Source organism: Lepus europaeus, chromosome 16 (assembly GCF_033115175.1).
Source record: "Lepus europaeus isolate LE1 chromosome 16, mLepTim1.pri, whole genome shotgun sequence".
NCBI lineage: Eukaryota > Metazoa > Chordata > Mammalia > Lagomorpha > Leporidae > Lepus > Lepus europaeus.
In genome coordinates this window covers 89,610,677-89,630,024 of record NC_084842.1, presented here as the reverse complement: position 1 = coordinate 89,630,024, position 19,348 = coordinate 89,610,677, and the positions used below count along the sequence as shown (strand labels likewise).

At 66.5% G+C, this 19,348-nt stretch overlaps 1 protein-coding gene across 1 annotated transcript in view; it reads left to right on the top strand.

Annotated features, from left to right (window-relative positions):
• The window catches only part of RGS12 (regulator of G protein signaling 12), a 78,703-nt gene that overhangs the window by 41,223 nt on the left and 18,132 nt on the right, over positions 1-19,348 (top strand). The window contains 1 exon segment of the mRNA XM_062213199.1: positions 9,677-9,698. Coding sequence (XP_062069183.1) covers positions 9,677-9,698 — 22 coding nt within the window.

Below are 19,348 nucleotides of genomic sequence, written 5' to 3'. Positions count from 1 at the left end.
GACAGTGAGAGAGAGAGAGACAGAGAGAAAGGTCTTCCTTTGCCGTTGGTTCACCCTCCAATGGCCGCTGCGGCCGGCGCACCGCGCTGATCCGAAGCCAGGAGCCAGGTGCTTCTCCTGGTCTCCCATGCGGGTGCAGGGCCCAAGCACTTGGGCCATCCCCCACTGCCTTCCCGGGCCATAGCAGAGAGCTGGAGTGGAAGAGGGGCAACCGGGACAGAATCCGGCGCCCCGACTGGGACTAGAACCCGGTGTGCCGGTGCCGCAGGCGGAGGATTAGCCTAGTGAGCCGCGGCGCCGGCCAATAATTTTTTTTAAAAAAAGGTTTATTTATGGGACCCGTGTTGTGGCTTACCAGGTTAAGCCAACACCTGCAACGCCAGCATCTCATATGGGGACCAGCTGGAGTCCCGGTCGCCCCTCTTCCAGGCCAGCTCTCTGCTGTGGCCTGGGAAGGCAGTGGAGGATGGCCCAAGGGCTTGGGCCCCTGCACCCGCGTGGGAAACAGGAAGAAGCTCCTGGCTCCTGGCTTCGGATCAGCCCAGCTCCGACCATTTGAGGAATGAACCAGCGGATGGAAGACCTCGCTCTTGCTCTGTCTCTCCTCCTCTCTGTAACTTTGCCTTTCAAATAAAATAAAAATAAATCCTTAAAGTTTATTCATTTATTTGAAAGGCAGAGTAACAAAGAGGGAGAGACAGAGAGATCTCTTATCCACTGGTTCACTCCCCAGAAACCCAACTCAGCTAGGGCTGTGCCAGGTCAAACCGGGAGCCAGGAGCCAGGAGCTCCATCCGCGTCTCCCACGTGACTGCAGGGGCTCCAGCGCTCGGCCGCCCTCTGCTGCCTTCCCAGGTGTGTTCGCAGGAGTTGGAATGGAAGTGGGCAGAGCCGGCACTCCGACCTGGGAAGCAGGTGTTGCGAGCGGCAGCTCACCGGCTGTGGCACAGCACCAGCCCCGCAGAGCTGGCTGGGTTTGAGGCGAGGTCCCGGGGGTGGGGTTTGGACAGTGACGAAGCACCTTGGGGTGAGCCGCTCACCCCCAGGTCCCCAGGAGGCGGAGAGAGTGTGATGGCCCCGGCGTCTAGAAATGGCTTCTTTCCTCTGTTCGAAGCAGGATCCACTCCGACTCCCTCTTGGCTGCTATCTGTGGGCTGTCGTCCGGAGAGGGGCTCAGGACCACGCCGGACCCCACGGCTGGCCCCGGGAACGGGCACAGGCGCGTGGCGGTGTGGGGCAGGGCCGCCGGCGGCTGTGATGACGAGCAGGTGCCGGCAGCCACGGCTCGTTCTCCCGGGCCGCCGGAGGAAGCGCTGCACACAGGCGCGGCCGCCGTCTTTGTGTGCGCCTTTGAGACGGAGTCTGAGCCCTGGCACCGCGGCTGCCGGCAGTGTCCTGTTGCCACGGCGACGAGGGGGCGCCCTGCCATCCCTCGGCAGGGTCCTCCTGCCTGTGACGCACGGGCAGCCTGCGGGGCCACGTGGTCCCTTATAGATGCGCAGCCTGGCCGGCACGGAAGTTTCATTCAGCGAAGATGGACTTGGAAGAAGGGCTGTCGGGCGAGAAGGAGGCTGCGAGTGAGCAGCAGGTGAGTCAGGCCCGCGGCCCCCGCGGCCCCCGCAGCCCCCGCAGCCCCCGAGCCGCGGAGTGGACGGCAGCGCGGGAATGAGCCGGGCTGCATCGTGGGGTCGGAGTCGGTGCTGTGGCCGGCGCCAGCCGGGGCTGCTCTCCCTCGCCATGCGCAGAGCTCTGATGGGTGTTGAGAGAGGGACTGTGTGGACACACTGAGTGCCAGCTGGAGACGCTTCCAGTTCTGTAGAGCTGGATCTGCTGTGCGGGGCTGGGGCTGTGGGGGCTGGGGACGGTCCCCCCTGGGCTGGGGGGGCTGTGCTGGCTGGGGACGGTCACCCCCGGGCTGGCTGGGGACGGTCACCTCCGGGCTGGCTGGGGACGGTCACCTCCGGGCTGGCTGGGGATGGTCCCCCCCAGGCTAGGGCTGTGGGGGCTGGGGATGGTCCCCCCCAGGCTGGGGCTGTGGGGGCTGGGGGCGGTCACCCCCGGGCTGGGGGGGCTGTGCTGACTGGGGACGATCATCCCCCGGGCTAGCTGGGGACGGTCACCTCCGGGCTGGCTGGGGATGGTCCCCCCCGGGCTGGGGCTGTGGGGGCTGGGGATGGTCCCCCCCCCGGGCTGGGGCTGTGGGGGCTGGGGACGGTCACCCCCGGGCTGGGGGGCTGTGCTGACTGGGGACGGTCACCCCCGGGCTGAGGGGGCTGTGCTGACTGGGGATGGTCACCCCCGGGCTGGCTGAGGACGGTCACCCCCGGGATGGCTGGGGACGGTCACCTCCGGGCTGGCTGGGGACGGTCACCTCCGGGCTGGCTGGGGACGGTCACCCCCGGGATGGCTGGGGATGGTCATTCCCGGGCTGGAGTGTGCTGGTTGGGGACGGTCACCCCCGGGCTGGCTGGGGACGGTCATTCCTGGGCTGGAGTGTGCTGGTTGGGGACGGTCACCCCCGGGCTGGCTGGGGACGGTCACCCCCGGGATGGCTGGGGACGGTCACCCCCGGGCTGGCTGGGGATGATTACTCCTGGGCTGGGGCTGTGGGGGCTGCGGACGGTCACCCCAGGCTGGCTGGGGACGGTCACCCCCGGGATGGCTGGGGACGGTCACCACCGGGCTGGCTGGGGATGATTACTCCTGGGCTGGGGCTGTGGGGGCTGCGGACGGTCACCCCAGGCTGGCTGGGGACGGTCACCCCCGGGATGGCTGGGGACGGTCACCACCGGGCTGGCTGGGGATGATTACTCCTGGGCTGGGGCTGTGGGGGCTGCGGACGGTCACCCCAGGCTGGCTGGGGACGGTCACCCCCAGGCTGGCTGGGGACGGTCATTCCCGGGCTGGAGTGTGCTGGTTGGGGACGGTCACTCTCTGGGCTTATAAAGTTGAACTTGGCCGCAGAAGGTCTTCGCGGAGGTTTGAGAGCAGTGAGAACACCGCTTCCTTCCCTCCTGTGGCTGCGCCCGTCACCGTCACCGTGAGGGCAGACAGACTCGCAGTGTGTGCCGAAGAGCCCGCCGGTGGCGGGGGCTGCTTTGGCGTTGGTTCTTTCTGGGGAGCAGGAGGGGAAGGCACCGGCCTGGGGGTGCCCCGGTGCGGGCGTGGTGGAGGGAGATGAGCTGCTGTCGCCCCTGTCGGGTGGAATGGGGCCAGCTGTGCCGGGCCGGCAGCGGGCGGCGTGGGGCGTGGCCGCGCTGGGCCGAGGATGGCGCCGCCTGCAGGCGGCACTGCCCTTTGCACGGTCTGTCAGAGCAGATTTTAACAGCGCTGATTTCATTCTGAGTAGAAAATGCCACCAGGGATCCGCCCGTGCGCTTCCCCACACACGCGATCCGGGCTCCCTCGGAGACTTTTGCAAACTCCTAAAACTGGCATGGCCGTGGGTGTGTGAGAACCTGGCCGATGGGCTTGCTGCTGGAGCCGCGGGCGCCAGGGGCTCCCTCTCCCGGGTGCCGGCCCTCCCTCGGCTGCCGGGGGTAGCGTGAGAGGGCCCCCGTGTCCAGAGCCGCCCCCTGGGTCCTGGGGGGTCCCAGGGCTGTGTCTGCGGCCTGCAAGCTCCCACGGAAGCCCCTGCCGCTCACGCTGCCCACCCTCGAGGCTCTCGCCAGCCGGGCGACCTCGATTCCCTGGGGAACGTCCGTGTCCCCTTGCTGAAGCGAGATGACCGAGGAGACGCCAGAGCCACGACCTGGAGGGCCAGGCGGTCAGGGCAAGAACGCTCTCCGGAGGTCGGAGGTCGGCGCCGCACAGGGAGGCGCCCGCGTCAGGTGGAGCGAGCTGACTTCCTGCCACCCAGAGCTTTCGGGAGACCCCGGTGCTTTTACCCCTCCCCCACCCCGGGTCCTGCTCAATATTCGAGGATAACAGGGCGCACACAGGAAAGCGCAGGGTGGGGGGCCGGGGCTCCCGTGGGGGGCTGTGCGCCCGGGTCCGGGCATGGCTGAGCCCCGCAGACGCGGCTAAGGGAGAGGGACGGGGACGCGGGAAGACGGGCGCGTGGCCAGGGGTCGTCCAGGGCCCCTGGCACGGACGGCCCCCCCCCCGCCCTTCCTTTCCCGCTGGGCTGCTGAGGGTGGCCTAGAGTTGGCCAGCAGCCAGGCGGCCCCCTCAGGAGAGCCCCGGCCCGGGGAGGGCGCTGGTGGGGGCGGTGGAGCGGGGCTGCCAGCGCCGTGGGACGTGAGAAGCGAGGTGAGAGCCCTGCGGGGGCCGTGGCGCTGGCGGACGCCCCGGCTGCGCCGTCTCTGGGCAGCGTGGGTTGAGCTGAAAGGGCTCTGTGGACACTTTTGCATTTGACTGAATTTCTCCTTTTTAGCCCAAACTGATGAGCTCTTTCCTCTCAGCCTGTCTTGGCCACTCTTGCATGCTGGCTGCCTCGCGCTCACGTTCCCTGGGGCCCTGGGTGGGGTCCCCGCTAGGAGCTGTGTCCTGGGTGCCCGGCCAGCCTGGGGCACAGGGCAGGCCCTGAGCCTGGGGCCACTCCCTCTGTCACTCTCTTAAGAAAAGAAAAAGAGTGACACAGACACAGAGATACTTTCCGTCCACTGGTTCACTCCCCAAATGTCTGCAACGGCCAGGGCTGGGCCAGGCCAAAGCCAGGAGTCAGGAGCTCCATCCGGGTCCCCCGTGTGGGTGCAGGGGCCCAGGTATCTGGGCCCTCACCTGCTGCCTCCCGGGACACACATCAGTAGGCAGCTGGAGCAGAGGTGGAGGAGCCGAGACTTGAACCGGAGCCCCGTCCAGGGTGCTGATGGTGCCAGGGTGGCTGTACTGTGCACCGCGACCTCCCCTGGGCTGCTGGGACCCCCTCCTCACTGGCTGCACGGATTCTTCGTGCTGCTTCGGTCCTGCGCCCTGTGGAAGGGGGTTCCCCAAAACTACATCCCCCACCTTTCCGCCCCTCGGCCTGGCCCTGCACCCAGGGGAACAGCAGGAGGCGCCGCTCTGTCCCGGGGGCCCCTGCTGGCCCGGCCCGCGTGGGCGTGGGAGCCCTCTGTCTGCTGCTTCGCCTTCAAGCAGACGGAATGAGGCAAACGAGCCCGGGGAGGCCCACGGCGAGCGGACACTTTGCGGCATAAGTGCACGCCAGGTGCTGCTGCCTTGTCCGGGTCTTAGCAGTTTGTTGCTTATATTTCTTTCTTTGTACTCGGCCACTCTCCACATTCCAGCGAGGTGCAGCCTCTGGTTAAATAAGTGGTTAGTTCATATTTTTTATGACCAAGTGGGAGATTGTGTCGGGGACGCTGTGTATTCTAGAATTCCACAGGATAAAGCCTGACGGAGGTAGGTTCTTCACGGACACCCTTCGTAGGAACAACTTAAAACTTTCAAAACCTTGATTCAAGACAAAATGCCCTTGGGGCCGGCGCTGTGGCGTAGTGGGCTAAGCCTCTGCCTGCGGCGCCGGCATCCCTATGGTTGCTGGTTCTAGTCCCGGCTGCTCCACTTCCGATCCAGCTCTCTGCTGTGGCCTGGGAAGGCAGTGGAAGACGGCCCAGGTCCTTGGGCCCCTGCACCCACATGGGAGACCCGGAAGAAGCTCCTGGCTCCTGGCTTCGGGTCAGCCCAGCTCCGGCCGTTGCGGCCAATTGGGGACTGAACCAGCGGATGGACCCCTCTGTCTGTCTCTACCTGTCTATAACTCCGTCTCTCAAATCAATAAAATCTTTAAAAAATAAAATAAAGTAAAATACCCAGGAGTGCATGTGGCCGGGCAGATCTGCGAGCAGAGCCCGGGGCCGCCCCGAGCGCTCAGGCGGGCGACGGGCTGCGGCAGAAACGTGCGTAGTGGAGCCTGGAGCCGGGCTGCGGCTGCCGGGAGCTGTCTGGGCGTGGTGCCGTGTGCACTGGAGCACGGTGCTACCTTGCTCCCGTCGCCTGCACTGCTGTGAGTGTGACGTGCAGGCACGGAGGTCTGGGAGCAGCTGCGTGCCGGGTATCGGAGTGAGCGAGGTCCGTGGTGGCCCGGGGTGGCCGGGGTGGCCGGGGGTCTGGGGACCCGTGTGAGACGCCGTCCACAGAGGCCAGCACAGGTGAGCTGAGGACCTGAGCCTGTGATCGGAGCCGTGACGATGCCAGGAGAGTGGGAGGTCTTGGCGGTGCCTGCAGACGGGCGAGTGCACAGCAGGGGGCGCTGGCCGCAAAAGCAAAGCGAGAAAGTCTGCTGTTGGAGAGAACCTGGCTGCCGAGCGCCAAGGGGCCGGACGCCCGGACGTGGAGGGCAGGCTGGGGTTGCACCGAGAGATCTGCCAGGCCTCGTGGACGAGACGGCCGGACCCCGAGCCTGCAGGGACTTGCCGGGGAATGCCAACTGCGGCCGTCAGATAGGAGCCCGAGTCATCCTAATGACCACACGTCCACTGAGCCGTTAGGATGAGCTGTGTGAGGGCCGGGAAGCCCAGTGGAGACCCAGCAGCCGGATGGGAGAGTGGCCGTCCACACCGCCCTGTGGCTGTCGCGGCCTGGGACCATCGCCCCCTTGGTGGGGTGGGGTGGCCCAGCACAGGCGGGGGCCCCTGAGAGGAGCGGTGCAGGCGGCCTGGGCGCCTGTCCTGGGGGCAGGTGCACCGCGGAATGTCCCGCTTTGGGAAGAAGGGCGTGCGCCAGCTTCAGCCTCGTGGGAGGCGCCCCAGTCCGGCTGGGGGTGCGCGAGCCGCTGACCTCGAGCGTAGAGGCAGGAGGGTGGTGGGCCAAGGAGATGCCGGCCAGAGTCCAGTTTTTAAAAATGTTTTTTGAAAGATTTGTTTATTTATTGAAAGGCAGGGTGACAGGGTTCTTCCGGGCAGGGGCCGGGCTGGAGCCAGGAGCCCAGAGCTGCACGGGGTCCCCCTCCCACGGGGGTAGGCTGTGGGCTGATGGGGGTGCATGACTCAACCGCGTGGCGACTGCGTGGAGGGGCGCTGTGCCCCGAGGGGGCCGGAGGGCAGCAGACGGCGGTGTGGCCGTGGGCAGTGCGCGTGGGGGGTCGGGCCTCATCTTCACACTTTCACAAATTCTCGTACCGGAAACTGAATATTTGTAATTACACTGCGGAAGTCACTCTGCTTTCTTCTCCCGCCCTGAGACGCAGTGGGAGTCTGGGGGCTGCCTCCTAGAGTCCCTGACGCACCCGATGCAGCCGGCTGAGCCGTCTGTGGGGGCGGCGTGGGGGCCGGGCCCCCGGGGCTCAGTGCAGCAGGTTCTGGACTCTGGGCTCAAAAAGCAGAACAGGCTGTGCCGTGAACCCCAAGGCTGTGGGAATGATTTGGGGGTGACCAGCTGCCCCTCCGCACCCCTTTCCTACACCCAGCATTTGCCCCAGACACGGGTGCCCCACACGTGTGCCCAGACAGGGTGCCCCCAGGTACACAGGCCCCCAGCCACAGGTGCCCCCAGGTACACAGGCCCCCAGGTACACAGGCCCCCAGCCACAGGTGCCCCATCCCCCGCAGCTGTTTCCCTCCAGCCCTGGTCCCCACCCGCCTGCCCCACTGGGCACGGGCACCGACCCCTCCCGAAGCCCCTTCGCCCGCCCTGGTGTCCTTGTGAGGGGCGCAGGGGTCAGAGCTGCCCGGCTCTCGCTCCCGGCACTGTCACACGTAAATGACACCAGAGCAGTCACCGGTGGCAGTCGTGAGCTGTTTTTTGGCAAATTAAGTAATGTCACAGGAAAAGCCATTCGTCCCCTGTTCTCTGACAGCACGTGCGCTGAGATAGGTGACAGCGAACGTGTCCCCGCCAGGGGTGAGCTGTCCCCCGGGGTGCTCACCTCCCATCCTGCAGTGCCGGGTGCGAGTCCTGCAGCTCCGCTTCCGACCCAGCTCCCTGCTGTGGCCCGGGAAGCAGCAGAAGGTGGCCCACGTGGAGACCCAGGGAGGTCCTGGCCCGGGCCACCTGCTGTGGGCATCTGGGGACTGCGGAGCAGATGGAAGACGTGTGTGTGTTTCTGTCTTTCCCTCTCTCTGGGTCGCTCTGCCGGAATGAATCTTTAAAGAAATAGTCCCCGAGGACCTTGCTTGGGTGGGTGGAGAGGTGGGGGCGGGGCAGGCGGAGCCGAGGCAGCGATGGGCCCCGGGGGTCTCAGCTCTGAGCCCGGGGTCCTTTGCCGGCCCTGGCAGGCACCGTGAGGCAGTGCGGGGTGGGGGCTGCCCCTTGCCTCTGCTCACCCTGCTGCACCCCGAGGTTCAGTCTCCCAGACCCCAGCTCTCCGCCCCCTGCTGGCCTCTGCCACCTCGGCTGAGGCTCCCCGTGGGCACCTGTGCTTCCCCGGGAGCGTCGCTTGGTTAATTTTAAATCTGCCCCGACTTCCCCTTTTCATTGTGAGTCTTGGGGCAGGGTGTCGTGGTCACGTGAGTTTTCCTGTCCGTGTTTCTCCAGGGGGTGTGTGCTGGCCTCTCCCTGGACTGGGACCAGCCCTCGGGTCGGCCCTGCCCTCCCCCCCTCCCCCCCCTCCCCCCCTCCGCTCCTCCAGCGACTCCCAGGCATTTTGTCTTTTTTCTGTAAATCTAAAACTTTTAAAAAGTGGGAGGGGGCCCTGCCCCGTGAGCAGCCCCTGCATCCCGGCTCTTGGGGGCATCCTGCCTACCCACAGCCCCGCCCACCCCGGTCCCGGGACGCCCCCTGCCCGGGTCTCTGGGCACTGCAGTCACCTTTTGCCTCCTAGCTGCGAAAGCCACGTTTTCTGGGTTATTTTTCAGATGTTTCCGACAAAGAATATTTTCAGTTAGTTACTCCTTGAGAGGCGGAGAGAGGACTCCCGCCTGCCGGTTCACCCCCCAGGTGCCTGCCGAGCCACGAGCGTCAGCCTTGATTCACATCTCCCACACGGGTGGCAGGCACCCAAGTCCTTGATCCCTGGCCGCCACCCCGCACGGGTGCGTCAGGAGGAAGCGAGGTCACACCCAGGCACTCGGGAGGGTGGCGCTGGGCCAAACGCCAGCCCCAGCGGGGTTTCCGATATTCTGCGTGGCCTTGGAGAGGGTCAAGTTCACCATGGGCGTGGGGACGATGCCCCGTGGGGCAGTGCAGCCACGGCGGCCCTTGGTGCCAGGGTCTCCGGCCGCTTCCCTGGGCTGGGGGCGGCGGGTAAAGTCAGGACTGCTGTCAGACAGGAAGTGCAGCCCCAGGGCACCGGGTCAGCCTCGGACCCTCGGTCCCTGGTCCCTCGGCAGGGCACTGGCCGCTCTGGTTCTGTGGAATGCCTGCCACTCCGCCTCCCTCTACTGCTCCCCTCCCCCCAGCCAGGCTGCCTGGGTGCCTGCGCCTCCCGGTGACATGCTGGTTCTTGTCCCCGCGCTCCCCGCCTCCCTGGTCTGTCTCCCCAGCACGACTCCCTCCCTGGGTCCCCCCCCCCCCCCCCCGCTGCCAGACGGGCCAGGGCGGGGGGGGGGGGGGGGGCGAGTGGCGGGAGCGGTCCCAGGCGGAGACCCCGGGTCCACTGTTTGGGCTTTGTTCTCTTCTTGTGAAAACGATGGACTTCCTCCTCGGGGAGTCACCGCTGGGCGGGGTTGGCCGGGAGGTGGGAGCGGTGCTCCTGACTCAGGCCGTGCGCACACCTGCCTGGACAGGGCCGGGGACGCAGCCGCTGCAGGCGGCCATGAGGCGCCACTAACTCATGTCTCTCTCTCTTCTTTTTCAGTCGGCAACCGTGTCGGATGGTGGTAAGTCGCCCTTTCTCCTGCACGTTTTCGGCTTTTGGTGGCTCTCCCGCGCGCCTGCCTTTCCCTGGCCGCCGTGGGGAGGTGGGGGCGGTGTTCGTGGGCCTGCCCCTGCCCCCGCCTGGGAAGGCTCCACACCTGGGCTGGGTCAGATCACAGGAGCAGGGACCCGTGTTTACTCCTGCCGGGAAGGAGGGGCGAGGGGCCGGGGCCGCCTGTGTGCGCTGGGCCGGGTGGCCAGGTGCGGGCCCTCCACACAGAGGCCTCTGCCGCCTGCATTGCCAGTGATGCAAGCCCAGGGCGGCTTCTCAGCGGTCTCGCCCCCGTGGGCGCGGGTGCGGGAGGGCCGAGGCGGACTTTGTGTCTCTCAGTCATTCTGCACACAGGAGCTCTGTCCATGGGACCGACCTGGGCCAGGGGGCGGGGTCACACAGATTCTCTGATGTCATCCCCGTCTCGGTCTGATTCCTCGCAGCTCCGTGGTCTCCGCGGCTCCGTGGCACCAAGGCTTCCGGCTGTTCCGTGGGAGCGCCGGGGCGGTGGGCGTGAGGGCGAGGGCACCCTTTCCTTGGCAGCCACGGAGCGGCCACGGCCAGCCTTGGCCTGCAGAGGCCCTGGGAAGCCGAGGAGCCCGGGCTGTGTCTGTGGAGGTGTGTTTCCTGTTTTACGCAGTGGTGATGGCCGTGGTGTCGCTGGGAGGGACTGCAGGGCGCGCGGCGGGCGGCTTCTGTCCTCCAGGCTGGCTCACGTGCAGCCGTCTTGAGGCGCGGGGACCCCAGCGGGGCCGAGCGTGGGCACTTCCTTTCTGTCTGTCATTCAGAGCAGAGAATTCTCTGGAGCCAGCCCGCAAGTGTGGGAAGTCCCTGAGCAGCCCCCGGGCGGCGGGGGGGGGGGGGGGGGGGGGCTCGCCTCGGATGCCTGGGCCGTGGTTCCCCGGCCCCGGGGGCTTTCCCCCTCTGCCGCTCCTGCTGTCGGCCTTTTTCCCACCCTCGGCTTCTTGCCTCCACGGTGTGCGGAGCGGGGAGGGGGCTGTGTTTGCACACAGCGATCCCTGCAGGCTCGCGAGGGCCCACTCCCGGCCCGTGTGTCGCGGCGAGCGCCTGCGCGTTTCTGTGTGCGAGTCTCCCCGTCGGGTTTTGTGGTTTTATTTTAAGGAACTTGGACAATGCTGTTTTTGAGATGTTTGTCAGTAAGTATGTTTTTTCCCTGTTCTCAGAAGGAAAAGGGGGCCGGCGCTGTGGTGGAGCCGGTGAAGCCGCAGCCTGTGATGCCGGCATCCCGTAGAAGCGCCGGTTTGAGTCCCGGCTGCTCCACTTCCAATCCAGCTCCCTGCTAATGCCCCTGGGGAAGCAGCAGAAGACGACCCACGTGCTTGGGCCCTGCTCCCACGTGGGAGACCCGGATGCAGCTCCAGGCTCCTGGTCTTTGTGGCCTTTTGGGGAGTGAACCAGCAGATGGAAGACCTCTCTCTGTAACTCTGCCTTTCAAATAAATAAACGAATCTTAAAGAAGAAGAAGAAGGCAAAGGTCTGGGGCGGCTGCCCTGGGAGAGGGCGGCTGGAGCCTGGTTCCTGTAGCGAGCCACGCGGGGCTCTGGCCGAGGGACCACGCCAGCGGCTGGAGAGGCCGAGCAGCTGGGGTCCGCTTTGTTTGTGTTCATTTGTGAAAGACAGCTCTTCCACCTGCTGGTTCACCCCCCAGATGTCTGCAACAGCCAGACCGAAACCAGGAGCCAGCGGCTCCATCTGGGTCTCCCACGTGGGTGCGGGGGCCAAGCCCTGAGCCGTCTACCTCGCAGCGTGTGCATTGGCAGGGAGCTGGATCGGAAGCGGAGTAGCCAGGACTCCAACCGGTGCTCTGGTATGGAATGTGGTGAGTGGCAGTGCAGCCCGCCAGGCCCCAGCGCCCCCACCCCCCAGCATCTCTGCTGGCCAGGAGCTCCCTGTGCCGCGTCCCCTGGGACAGCGGAGGCCCTGGCATTCGGATGAACACACTTGCCAGCCTCGCCACCGTCCCCGTGCCCTCCAGTGGGCGCCACGGCCCCCAGGCTGTGTCCACTCAGCCACCTGTTCCCTGGCTGCCCAGGTCTCGGTTTCTGCCTCCCGATCTCTCTGCCCTTTCACAGGGCATCCCTGCGGCGGCAGCCAGGCCCCGGCCGCCTCTGCCTGCCCCCGGTCCTGAGCGGGAGCCTGTCTGTCTGTGCCCAGCGCAGCTGACCCGCGTCCGGCCCTGGGCATCGCTTCTGTGTGTGCACCAGGGTGTGGCCTCCGCACAACCTGTCGGGCCTCCCTCCTGCGAAGCCGGGTGAGCGCCTGGCCTCCCCTTTGTTCTCACTGAGTTTGTGGCTGGTCCGTCGCCCCGCCCTGCCCCTGTGTGGGGCCAGCTGGGCGGCTGACACTCGGGGGCTGGCTTGGGTTCGTGCACAGAAATGCCCGTCTCACCCACGCCTCCCGGCCGCAGCAGGGGCCCAGCTCTACAGGCCTGGGCTGTGCCTGCGGCGTCCTTGGCTCTCCCTGGGACTCAGGCGTGGCCCACGCGTGGGTCCTGGGGGCTCAGTGCCCCGGACTCCACTGCTTTCTTCTTCCGTGTAGAGCGTGGCCGGCCGTGGAGGGTGAACCTCCGGGAGCGGCCTGCATGCTCAGGGCAGCCCCGGGAGCTCTCGCTGGTCAGCTGGCTCCGCCCCCGCCCTGCGCAGCCTGCTTGTGGGCGGGGAGCAGGCGCCCAGGGGACGTGGGTGCGCCTGTCGGGGGCGCCAGGCGGGCCCAGGCTTTCCTTTTCCGAGACTTGATTTCTGCCAGGATGCATTCTGGGAGATATTTGGAGCGAGTTTTGTTAGCAACTATGTATATTGCGAGCCCAAACAAACAGATGTTCGAAAGTAATAAAGCCAGTGACTCCACCCCTCCCCCCTGGGGTGGGCTGTTAGCTCCAGAATCTTCTAGAACCTCCTCATCCCCTCCCCTGGAACAGTGGGCAGCTTCCCTTCTCCAGGGAAAAACAGAATAAAACAAAACTTTAAAAAAAATGTATTTATTTATTTCAAAGTCAGAGTTGCACAGAGAGAGGAGAGGCAGAGAGAGAGAGAGAGAGAGAGATCTTCCATCCACTGGTTCACTCCCCAATTGACTGCAAGGCCGGAGCTGCGCCGATCTGAAGCCCAGGAGCCAGGAGCTTCCTCCAGGTCTCCCATGCGTGTACAGGGACCCAAGCACTTGGGCCATCTTCCACTGCTTTCCCAGGCCACAGCAGAGAGCTGGATCAGAAGTGGAGCAGCCGGGTCTTGAACCAGCGCCCATATGGGATGCTGGAGCCTCAGGCCAAAGTGTTAACCCGCTGTGCCGCAGTGTTGGCGCCGAACAAAACTTTAGTGAAGCCGGTGCCAGGAGGAGCAGCTGAACACTGGTTGGGGGTCGGTGCCCCACGCCTCCGGTCTGGGAGCTGTCGGGGGCGTGGGCCGCACGCCTCAGGTGTGTGCCATCCCTCTGTGGCCCCACCGTCGTCCAGAGAGCTGCTGAAGGCACGCGCACCCAGCTTCCCCTGGTGTGGGGTGGACTGCTCTTGGCCCCTACGTCACCAGCATCGCCAGGCAGCTTCCAGTGGCCGTGTGCCATGCTGGCCGGGGAGCCACGGCCAGGGATAGCCACGCCCAGCGCCGGTCCTGATCTGGTTGGGTTGCAGAAGTGGAGCTGACGTAGGTTGGGGTGAATTTCTGGTTGACTGGCCAAAGTGAGGAGGGCCCTGGTGGAGCTGGGAGGCTGGGACGGGGAGCGCTCAGCGGCCCCTCTCCAGGGCTCTGTGCGGCCTCTGTGCTGTTTGGGGGAAGCTCTGGCCCCGGCTGGACAGGCTCGGCCCCTCCCGCCCCGTGGTGGGGGACCACGTGGGGCTGGGGAGGAGGGGGTGTCCCCATGGCGCTCGCCTGCCCACTGCCCCGTCTGCTCCCCCGTCAGGAGCCCGGGCTTGGCAGAGCAGCTGCCCACGGGAGGAGAGAGCAGGCCTGACCGCGTCCAGGCTGCTGGAGCCCCAGTGGGTCTTTGACAGGACAGCCAGATGAGAGGCGTGGCCGTCCCCTCCTGTGATGGGCGTGGCCTGTCGGCCTCGGCCCCAGCCCTGGCGTGCACGGTCTGCCTCGTGTTGGGCACAGGAGGGCTTAATGAGCGGCTCGGGGTCATCCTCCCCAGCCCAGCACGGGGGTCTCAAGGCCTCTGCTTCGGGCGGGGTCCTCTAGCTGGGGCCAGGCCACAGCTGCCAAGTGTCAGCGCCTGTGTGGCCGCTGGCTTGCGAATAGAGGGTTATCCTCAAAAAGGGTAAATACTTTATCCATCGAAACAAAGTCAGTTCACACGGGAACTCATCATAGGCGGGTGACAGAAAAGCTTTCCCGCATAGCAAATGAATTCAGTCGGGGCTGATCTTTGAAAAGGCCTTGGGTCCCCCCTCTGTGAGTCCGGGGCTCCTGGCTCACCTGGTGCCTCCCACACTGGCCCTTTTCAGCGGCTGCTCCGCCCCTCGTGTGGCCCCGCCAGGAGGACTCCTCGCTGTGCCCTGGGTAGGTGCCGGGCGCTGGCAGGGCTGCCTCCGGGCTGATCCGGAATCTAGGTTTCTTCCTCTTGGGGCCGCGAGCTCTGGTGGGTGTTGCGCCTCCCCCGGGGCCGTGCAGTCTTGGGGGGGCGGGGAGGGTGAGTTCTGTGCCCCGCTCGCCCGCCACAGGAGCCTCCCTGCAGGTTGGGAACTGTGCTCGGGCCTCCGCGGCGGCTGGCAGACAGCATCAGGCCGGCCTCCGCCGCGGTGAGGAGCCCCCAGTCCCCGGCCCCGTCCTCCCGGAAGCCGGCCCCTCGCGAGGTCCCGTGAGGTTCCCTTGGGGAAAGGGCCTCGTTGCCTGAATTGGAAAAGCATCGCCCTTGATCACTGGGGAGGGAAGCGGTGGCTCTGGGGGTGACCGCTGGGGCAGGGAGAGGGGGCCGGGGGCTGGGGGGGGGCCTGGGCGGCCCCCCGTGCGCTGCCGCGTCTCTGGGCAGAACTTGAGTGAGTTAAGAACTCCACCTCCCGGTGGTTTGAGGGCCGGGAGAGAGGCAGCGGCGTGCTAGCGCCTGTCTCAGGTTCTCAGGTTCCCCTAAGCGGAAGGAGGTTCTTCCTGCCTTCCAGCCCCGGGCTCTGCAAGTGCCGGCTTCTCCCTGGCACGGCGTCGGCGTCGTGTGGCCCAGAGCCGCCGTCTCCCTCCTTTGCCATCCGTGGTGCCCGGGGCCGGGGGGGGGGGGGCGGTGACTGCGCCCTGGGCTGACGAGGCCTGAGGCTGGGGCAGGTTCCCTGTGTGGCGGAACCCAGGCGCGTGCTCGGGGGGCTCAGCTAGAAGCCGTAGGCACACACGAGGCTCCAGCCGTTTTTGTAGTGGTGTGGGTTTGTTTTGGCTACTTTCTGCGTATTCTGGGTTTGAGCCAACAAGGGTAGTGGGCGCCAGCCCCCTGCCCCCATGGCTGGGGAAGGATAACAGACAGGGAAGAGAAGGCGCGCCATCTCGGGACGGCAGCTGGAGGTGTCACCGTGAACTCAAGGTTTTATTAAGTTTTTAAGATTTATTTGTTTATTTGAAGGGCGGAGTTACAGAGAGAGAGAGGGAAACCTGCCACCTGCTGGTTCACTCCCCAAATGGCCACAGGGCCGGGGCTGAGCCAGGGCGAAGCCGGGAGCCTGGCACTGCATTCGGTCTCGTGCGTGGATGGCAGGGGGGGCCTAAGTGCTTGGGGCGTCTTCTGTTTTCCCGGGACAGACAGGGACCAGCAGGGACGGAGCCAGCGCCCATGGTGGATGTGGAGATGGATGGGGGTGTCCCCACGTGTCCTGTCCCCAGATTGTGGCGTCTCCTCCTGGGCAGGAAAGCGACTCGGAGTCCCTGGGATGGAGAGGAGGTCCTGGGCCGCAGCAGGGGAGGCTGGAGCTTCGCTTTCCTTTAACAACCAAAAGCCGGGCGGCCGAGGCGCAGGAAGAGACTCGGGTCTGATTCGACAGGCCCGGAGAGCCTTGGCTGTATTTGCTACTCTAGCATCGGCAGCTGCCCAGAGCAAACACGGCCCGGGGAGCCTCCCCTGCCCACAGGCGGGCGGCACTGAGAGCAGTGGGAAGGCGGCTGGACGCGAGCTGGAGGCTGCAGGGGTGCGGCTGCACTGGCCGTACTGTGAGCCAAGTCTCGGAACGCCCAGAGGCCACTGAAGCCCGGTCTTCGTTCGGTCCAACAAGGACTCGTGGGCACACGCAGGTGCCAGCCTCAAGCAGAGAGGCCAGGGGAGGTGCTCCGGGGAGCGAGTGCCGAGTCAGCCAGGGGAAGGCCGTTGCGCCACACAGCACGCACCCAGCGTGGAAGCCCTCGGAGGAAGCCGGAACAGGGGCCCGGGCTGGTGAGGAGCTGCCAAAGCGAGCAGCCCGGCGTCCTCACCGTGAGACGGAGCTGCCGCAACTCAGCGCACCCAGATCGCCGGGGAACTTGACCACAGCTGCGCGGAGGGGCCATCCGAGGATGTGCCGGCCATGGAGACACGGCAGAATGGCTGGAGGATGTTCCAGATGGAAGCAGACCAGAGACCGGGAGCAGAGGGATCCTGGGTCCCGTCCTGGGCGGCGGGAGATCGCCGATAAGGGCGGAGTCTGGACTGGCCCGGGGTCCTGCTTCGTGCCCAGCTCTCAGAGGGGACGTCGCCATTCTCAGGAAGTCTGCGCTGACCGGCATGGGTGGGGGGCCCTGGGCACCCTGGGCTCCCAGAGAATCGCAGGTGTGGGTGCGAGTGGCTGGCGCGCAGTGAGGGCCGGATGTGAAAGGCACGTGCGGGTTCCTTTCCCTCTGCTCATCTTTCTGCAAGTTTGAAATCACAGCAGAATTAAAACTCACTCCAAAAGAGGGCACGAGCTGCCGGGGAGGGGAGCAGCCCCCGTGCTGACGAGCGCCCCAAAGTCCCGCAGTCCCGGCGCCGTGCAGCCCTCGCAGGAGCCCTGCCAGGCTGGGGCTCAGGGCTGCGGGCCCCGTCTCTCCCAGCTCTGCTGCAAGGGGGTCTTTGCAGACTTCAGAAACGTGGGGAGGGGCGCTGTGGCACAGGAGGTTAATCCTCCACCTGCGGTGCTGGCATCCCACTGGGCGCTGGCTGGTTTGAGGCCCGGCTGCTTCTCTTCCGATCCAGCTCTCTGCTCTGGCCTGGGAAAGCAGTGGACGATGGCCCAAGTGCTTGGGCCCCTGCAGCCACGTGGGAGGCCTGGAGGAAGCTCGTGGCTCCTGGCTTCGGATCGGCGCAGCTGTGGCCGTTGCGGCCAACTGGGTACTGAACCAGCGGATGGAAGACCTCGCTGTCTCTCAAATAAAAATCCTAGCAGGAAGAAGCAGCTGGCGGCCCTGTCTGGGGATTTCTTCCTTGGAGAGCGTGGAGACGGAGATGTGCGTGCCCGCTGTGCCCGCCGTCACCGTGGTCTGGGGCCTGGGGCTTGGGGAGGTGAGGGCAGGGGCGGCCCGGGCCCTTGCGTGTGCCCACAGGGCTCCCGGCGGCGTCTGCAGTCGGGTCTGGCGTGTCTGCCCGGCAAGCGGCCCAGCTGGGTCGAGTTGCCGGGACGAGGCCGGGTGTGTGCTGCTGGTCCTCATCTTGCTCTCCTTGGAAGACAGGTTTCCTGGCTGTGGAATTCAACGTTTGAACCCCAGACACACGCGGAGTAAGCGTGGGAGCCGGCGGACTTGTGTTCCCGGGTCTCGCAGGGCGGCCGCGGCTGCGCGGCAGTAAATAATTCAGCTCGGTTGCCCGCGGCGCCCAGGGCCTGTGGTGAATTATGCATGCCGGCTCCTGCAGGCTTTGTGCGCCGGGCCCTGCCACGCTCGGCCCTCTGTACGGAGCCATGTCCCTGGGTGGGGCCCGGGCCTGCGCCCGGGGCTGCCCGGGCCGGGCCGGCTGAGCCTGGTATGGACGCAGAGGGGTGGTTCATGGTGAATGGTTGGAAGCATTTGGTTAGATGGCATCACAGTGGCTCTTATCAGCTCCACCCAGGTAAAGCCCCGCCCCCTCTGCGCCTGTGGCCGCCGGAGCAGGTGTCAGGTGTGTCGCCTGGTGGAGGGGCTGCCGCTGTGTCCCTGCGGCAGGAGTTGTGGTTGGGAGACAGTCTGGATGCCACGCCTGGTGAGATGAACACGGGCCACACGGAACACGCGTGTCTAAGCGGCCACAGAAGTGCCGCGGCTGGTGTAGTTTTCAGCAAATCTGAAATCCGGAGGGCTGGGGCGGGGGGGGCATTGGCTGGTGGAGTGCAGGCGTGCGGTGTCACCCGCGCAGCCCCTGGGGACCAGGCGGCCGGCGGGCAGGCCCTCCGGGCACGGCTGTGGTGGGTCCCCACCGCAGGCTTTGGGGCGAAGGGGAAGGGGCCGCCACAGCCCCTCTCGGCAGAGCCTCCCTCCACGGCCCCTCATGCTGCAAGTCGGGGGCTCAGAGTCGGCGTTGGTGCAGGAACTGGCGACCGCACGTGGGGAAGATGCGCGGGGCCCTCGCGCTGGCTGTCGGGTGGGGCCACCCTGCTGACCCCGTCCCTGACCCCGTGGCTCGGCTCCACGCCCAGCCCTGGCACTTGAGTTGAGGCCAGTGTGGTGAGCGGCAGGAGATGCATGGAACCCCGTGTGGGGCTGTGTGTGGGACGCCATGTGGGACCCTGTGTGGGACCCCATGTGGGGCCGTGTGTGGGACGCCATGTGGGGCCCCGTGTGGGGCTGTGTGTGGGACCCCGTGTAGGGCCGTGTGTGGGACCCTGTGTGGGGCCGTGTGTGGGACGCCGTGTGGGACCCTGTGTGGGACGCCGTGTGGGGCCGTGTGTGGGACGCCGTGTGGGGCCGTGTGTGGGACCCCGTGTGGGACCCTGTGTGGGGCCATGTGGGGCCCCGTGTGGGGCCGTGTGTGGGACCCCGTGTGGGGCCGTGTGTGGGACGCCATGTGGGGCCGTGTGTGGGACGCCGTGTGGGGCTGTGTGTGGGACCCCGTGTAGGGCCGTGTGTGGGACCCTGTGTAGGGCCGTGTGTGGGACCCTGTGTGGGGCTGTGTGGGACCCTGTGTGGGACGCCGTGTGGGGCCGTGTGTGGGACCCCGTGTGGGGCTGTGTGGGACCCCGTGTGGGACCCTGTGTGGGGCCATGTGGGGCCCCGTGTGGGGCCGTGTGTGGGACCCCATGTGGGGCCGTGTGTGGGACGCTGTGTGTGGGACGCCGTGTGGGGCCGTGTGTGGGACGCCGTGTGGGGCCGTGTGTGGGACGCCGTGTGGGGCCGTGTGTGGGGCCGGTGTGGGACGCCGTGTGGGGCCGTGTGTGGGACCCCGTGTGGGGCCGTGTGTGGGACGCCGTGTGGGGCCGTGTGTGGGGCCGGTGTGGGACCCCGTGTGGGGCCGGTGTGGGACCCCGTGTGGGGCCGTGTGTGGGACCCCGTGTGGGGCCGTGTGGGGCCATGTGCCGAGGCACGGCCTTCCGCAGGAACGCGTGCGTCTTTGGTGTCAGAGCTGAGGGACCGTGCCCTGGTTCCCGGCATCACGCTGCCAGGTTGGGGGCCCCCGCAGTGCCCCCAGGCCTCCCGTGTCCACGCTGGGGTCCCCGCCGGGGCCTCTGGCTGTGGCGTCTGTGTCTGGGCTGCCCGGAGGGGAGCACCCTGGCAGATT